We start from the raw sequence: 4,921 nt of genomic DNA, 5'->3' as shown, positions 1-4,921 counted from the left end.
GCCATCTTTTAACTTTTTCTTTAAACAACTTGGTATTTTCATAGGCTTGGGTTCTACATTCATCTAGAGAGCTGATATCAAATAACCTCTTTTCACCAGCAAGTTTGAAATCATAATTGAGTTCTTTGATTGCTCAATATGCTTTATGTTCTAACTCAAGAGGTAAATGACATGCTTTTTCATAAACCATTTTATACACAAATATACCTATAGTATTCTTATAAGCAGTTCTATAAGCCCATAGTGCATCATCAAGTTTCTTAGACCAATTCTTTTTAGATCTATTAACGGTCTTTTGCAAAATTAAATTAATTTCTTCATTGCTCAATTCAATTTGACCACAAGAGTGAGGATGATAAGGAGATGCAATTCTATGATTAACATCATATTTAGCAAGAAGTTTACGAGAATCACCGTGAATAAAATATAAACCACCATCAGTCATTAAATATTTAGGGACTTCAAACCTAGGAATAAAATGTGAACCATCATCATATCGATTTTGTATCTTGCTCGCAAATGCAAGTTGTACCGTGTTACAAAAATTGCGACAAATTTAGTTGATGCCTTCGGAGCGGCGAACCCTGAATTTTGCTTGCTCCAGCCCCAATTCAACACTTCCCCTGCCCGCCGCAGGCACCCGCAGTCAACACCTACTACGCCGCTAACCTGTCCAGCGCCTCCACCTCCTCCCTTCCTGTAGGCATTCCGTCGAGCAGCAGCCCCCGACCAACCACCGCCGCCGCAGCCATGCTGCTCACGAAGCCCCAGCTCTCTTCCTCTCTGCTCGCATCCACGCCGCTCTTTAACCCCACATCCAATCCCAACCACGCCAAGCCAATCGCCGCCTCCCCCTCCCCCCGCCGCCGCCTCCGCATCTCCGCCGCATCCACGGCTGTTTCGCCGGGGGCGACGGCGCTCAGCCGCGTCGACGTGCTCTCGGAGGCGCTCCCCTTCATCCAGCGCTTCAAGGGCAAGACGGTGGTGGTCAAGTACGGCGGCGCCGCGATGAAGTCCCCCGAGCTGCAGTCGTCCGTGATCCGCGACCTCGTCCTCCTCTCCTGCGTCGGCCTCCGCCCCATCCTCGTCCACGGCGGCGGGCCCGAGATCAACTCCTGGCTGCTCCGCGTCGGCGTCGAGCCGCAGTTCCGCAACGGCCTCCGCGTCACCGACGCGCTCACCATGGAGGTCGTCGAGATGGTGCTCGTTGGCAAGGTCAACAAGAATCTCGTCTCCCTCATCAACCTCGCCGGCGGCACTGCCGTCGGCCTCTGCGGCAAGGACGCCCGCCTCATTACCGCGCGCCCCTCCCCCAACGCCGCAGCCCTTGGGTTCGTTGGCGAAGTCGCGCGGGTGGACGCCACAGTCCTCCACCCCATCATCGCCTCTGGCCACATCCCGGTCATTGCCACCGTTGCCGCCGACGAGACAGGGCAGGCCTACAACATCAACGCGGATACGGCGGCAGGTGAGATTGCCGCTGCGGTGGGCGCCGAGAAATTGCTACTGCTCACAGATGTGTCGGGGATACTGGCGGACCGTAATGACCCTGGGAGCCTGGTGAAGGAGATTGATATCGCTGGGGTGCGGCAGATGGTATCCGGTGGGCAGGTAGCTGGTGGAATGATCCCAAAGGTGGAGTGCTGCGTGCGAGCTCTCGCCCAGGGTGTGCACACTGCAAGCATCATCGATGGGCGTGTCCCGCACTCGCTGTTGCTCGAGATTCTCACAGATGAGGGCACTGGCACAATGATCACCGGCTAAGGTGTACAATGCCTCCTTGGTACTTCCTTATGCCTTTCTGTTCATACTGCCAATCTGCCATGTAATTTATGCCAATGTAGCCTCACCTCATGATTGCAATAAGAGTACCTTCCTGACATTTGTGAACTGTAGGAGAGTAATACTGACTGAGGTTCCATTCAATTTTGATAAAGCTTCTTTTGTTGGGCCGTGGTATGAGTTTTTGTGCCATTTCTTTTCTTAGTGATAAGCGTAGTTTTGCAATTCTGCATGACTGTAAAATCTTCCTTTTTTAAGCTTAGTTCAAAATTTCCTATGGGATTCAGTTGCAATGATTGTAAATTGATGTGTGACATATGTACTTGAATACATCTTGAAAATTGATGTAATTCATGGGAAAGCTAGTAAAGAAAATGGGTAGCTGGTGATTTCAGTAAGCTCTTTTTTTGGGCGGGAAGTAAGCTCCAATTAGCAATGTTGTTTCACGAAAATATTGCCTTTGCTTTGAAGCCACTTAATGATAAAATCGTAAGCTTAGAAAATATTGTATACAAGTATTGTTTGGAAAACTAATAGTGCTTGTGAGCCTTTTTACACATTCCTGGCTGTCAAGCTGTGATGGCACAATTAAAGGAAAACTAGATATAAGGCCATCCATCACTAGGACCTCTTACAGTCTTACTGAAGCTAACCAAATTATAGTTTTCATGCCATGACATTCATGATCTCAACATGTTTAGTGTCAACATTTCTGTGGAAACAATGGTACCCAACTGCAGTGTTTCACACAAGTCATTTCTTCATTCCATTTCACATATTTTTAGTGATCATTTTAGGTAATACAAGAGCTAAACTTTGCCTTTTTTTTGCTCTTTACTTCACTACCCCATCATTCCAATTCCAATTAAAACAGTTACTCCCTCCGTTCCTAAATATAAGTCTTTTTAGAGATTCCACTATAGAGACTACAGTCGGATCTATATAGACGCCTTTTAGAGTATAGGTTCACTCATTTTGCTCCGTATGTAGTCTATAGTGGAATCTCTTAAAAGACTTATATTTAGGAACGGAGGGAGTCCATTTTAGCATAATATTAGCATTTAGCTCAGGTTTATGTAGTATTCTGGCTTGGGTTTATCCTTTATAGGTTGCTAAAAGGATATAGAATCTTTCTCTTACTGCAGTAATTAAGTAAACGTTATTCCGTGTTTGATTGAAGTCACCAAATGATTTATTTCAGTTATGCACTTCTTTCCTTTTGATAGAGCTAATTGTCTTGTTATAGCCTTGTCTGAGAGGCAGGTAAATTACATTCTTTAGAATTTGAGGAGTTCTGTCTCATCCTTCTCACTACAGTCAGTGCTTATGGTACACCCGTCTATGAAACTAAGAACACTCAAAAACATCTTTTCAGTAAATAATTAAGTACTCACTGCAACAGATAAAAATAGGTGGCGGGGATGATTCACCATCTCCAAACCTTTATTGAGCCAAAAAGAGTATGGCTGGAGTAGTCTTGTCAATAAGCATCGACTGGCCTGCAACTGCATTTACCCACTGACCAGCTACCATGTTTTCATTCTGAAGGGCTCTTAACTTCAGCAGAAGGCCTTCCCTTTCCCTGGTCTTTGGCAAATACTGTATTAATCATGAAAGATCCTTGTAAGAAAAGATGCAAGCACCAGCACTTTCTCCATTATATTCACCTTGTCACTGCAGTAGTAAAATAATATAATCAGTGTGTTAAGCTATCTTAACATAGAGAACATTTAACATTCTTCTGTTAACACGCTGCTGTTAAATTTCACATGTCCTGCCGAGGCTGCTCCTAGCATTGTATCCATGCACTGGTAGTCTTGACAATTGCGGAGCCTACTTTTACTTCCTCTAGCATTCAGATTTACCTTACGTTTTGAACTTGTTTATATATTTTAGAACTGTTGTTGAAAAGAAACTATGGGTACAGCACCTGTTTTAAGGTTGTGAAAATTGGAATGGAATAGTTTACAAGTGAACTGTGGTTTTGCTTATCACCAGACTAGTACATCTGCTATTTGTGTCCAGTATATACTGCTAAGTGTTTCTTTTTGGGAATATACTGGTAAGTGTTGTTCCATTATTCTATCCCTATGTTCAGTGGGCTGCTTGCTAGTGATACCTTTTGGTGGTAAGCATTGAATCTCACAAAAAAGATCCATCCCACTGACCGACATGGTTTTTGAGAATTCCTTCTGTGCCACCGAGTAACACTAAAATCCCTGACTTGCCACCGAATAATTTCTTTTTTTTTTTGCCGGAAGAAGAGCAACTCCTTATTCCTTCCATGCCATCAAATTTTGAGTTTTCGTCCTTGCGTACCATTAGTACGACCATCTTGACAGTTTGGTATCTATTTGTCCGTGCACTAGACAAGGGGACAATGATGGTGGTGATGCCATAGAAGGAAGAAAAATTCCAAACCTACTGACATGGAAGTATAGGGTTTTGTTGGTAAATCATGAAATGGAGCTATTCAGTGGTAAAATGATTTTTTCTTTCTGGCATTCACCTATTTCAGTCTGAACTTGCAGCGATGTACTATCGGTCGAGAATAGAAGTTCATTTATTCGCAGCTTCCACTTTATATATTTTTTCATGTGAACTGAAACCACAGATGCAGTATTCATTCTACTTGGAACTCTTTTCTAGGAATTTCTAAGCTAAAACCTTGACTTACTCTTTTCTTTTCTTGCAGGTTCTTGTAAAATTTAAAGCGCCAGCCCAGGCGCAGAGCTAAGTGCAGCGTGATGGATGGAACTGTGGAAACCAAGTGGATGGGGACAAGGACTTCGATTGAGCGCAGCTACGTCAAGGTCCAATTATGCTAGCCATGAGGATGCGGGAGACTGAGATGGGTTGATTCTTCTCGTCGGTTTCGACCACCATGTTGTCATGGGCATAGTGAACTCCACTCACAGCTAAAAAGGAACGGTGCCTGCCTTCTTTCCAGTATCTAATTACCGCATTCGTCGGAACTCTTCCGCTGCTACATCTAATTTGTTGGACGGGGATATGCTGAGAAAAGAAGAGCAAATCTGTGCCCACTGTGCTGGTCGCTGCAGAATCTATTCCCCATTATGTTGCCTGTTTGCTTTTCTTGTGTGATCCTAAATAATACTTGGTGTGCATCGTTTACCAA

The 4,921-nt window shown here is 44.4% G+C and overlaps 1 protein-coding gene across 2 annotated transcripts; it reads left to right on the top strand.

The window, feature by feature from the left end:
• The first annotated feature begins 495 nt into the window (after nucleotides 1-495).
• Nucleotides 496-4,921, top strand: LOC123054249 (acetylglutamate kinase). 2 transcript variants are annotated; one of them, XM_044477974.1, is made up of 2 exons: nucleotides 496-1,765; nucleotides 4,478-4,921. In XM_044477974.1, exon 1 carries the CDS (start codon nucleotides 751-753, stop codon nucleotides 1,762-1,764), a length of 1,014 nt encoding a protein of 337 aa, XP_044333909.1. In that variant the 5' UTR covers nucleotides 496-750; the 3' UTR covers nucleotide 1,765; nucleotides 4,478-4,921. The 2 variants fall into 2 exon arrangements, with proteins under 2 accessions (XP_044333909.1, XP_044333908.1); XM_044477973.1 differs by having other exon boundaries at nucleotides 504-1,783.

The sequence above is a fragment of the Triticum aestivum genome, chromosome 2D (genome assembly GCF_018294505.1).
Source record: "Triticum aestivum cultivar Chinese Spring chromosome 2D, IWGSC CS RefSeq v2.1, whole genome shotgun sequence".
Lineage (NCBI taxonomy): Eukaryota > Viridiplantae > Streptophyta > Magnoliopsida > Poales > Poaceae > Triticum > Triticum aestivum.
Note: the sequence above shows the minus strand (reverse complement) of the source record. Positions and strands in the feature narration are given on the sequence as shown.

Bases quoted from the DNA above. Each gene is read 5' to 3' on its own strand.
- LOC123054249 (XM_044477974.1), top strand. From the start codon at position 751: ATGCTGCTCACGAAGCCCCAGCTCTCTTCCTCTCTGCTCGCATCCACG.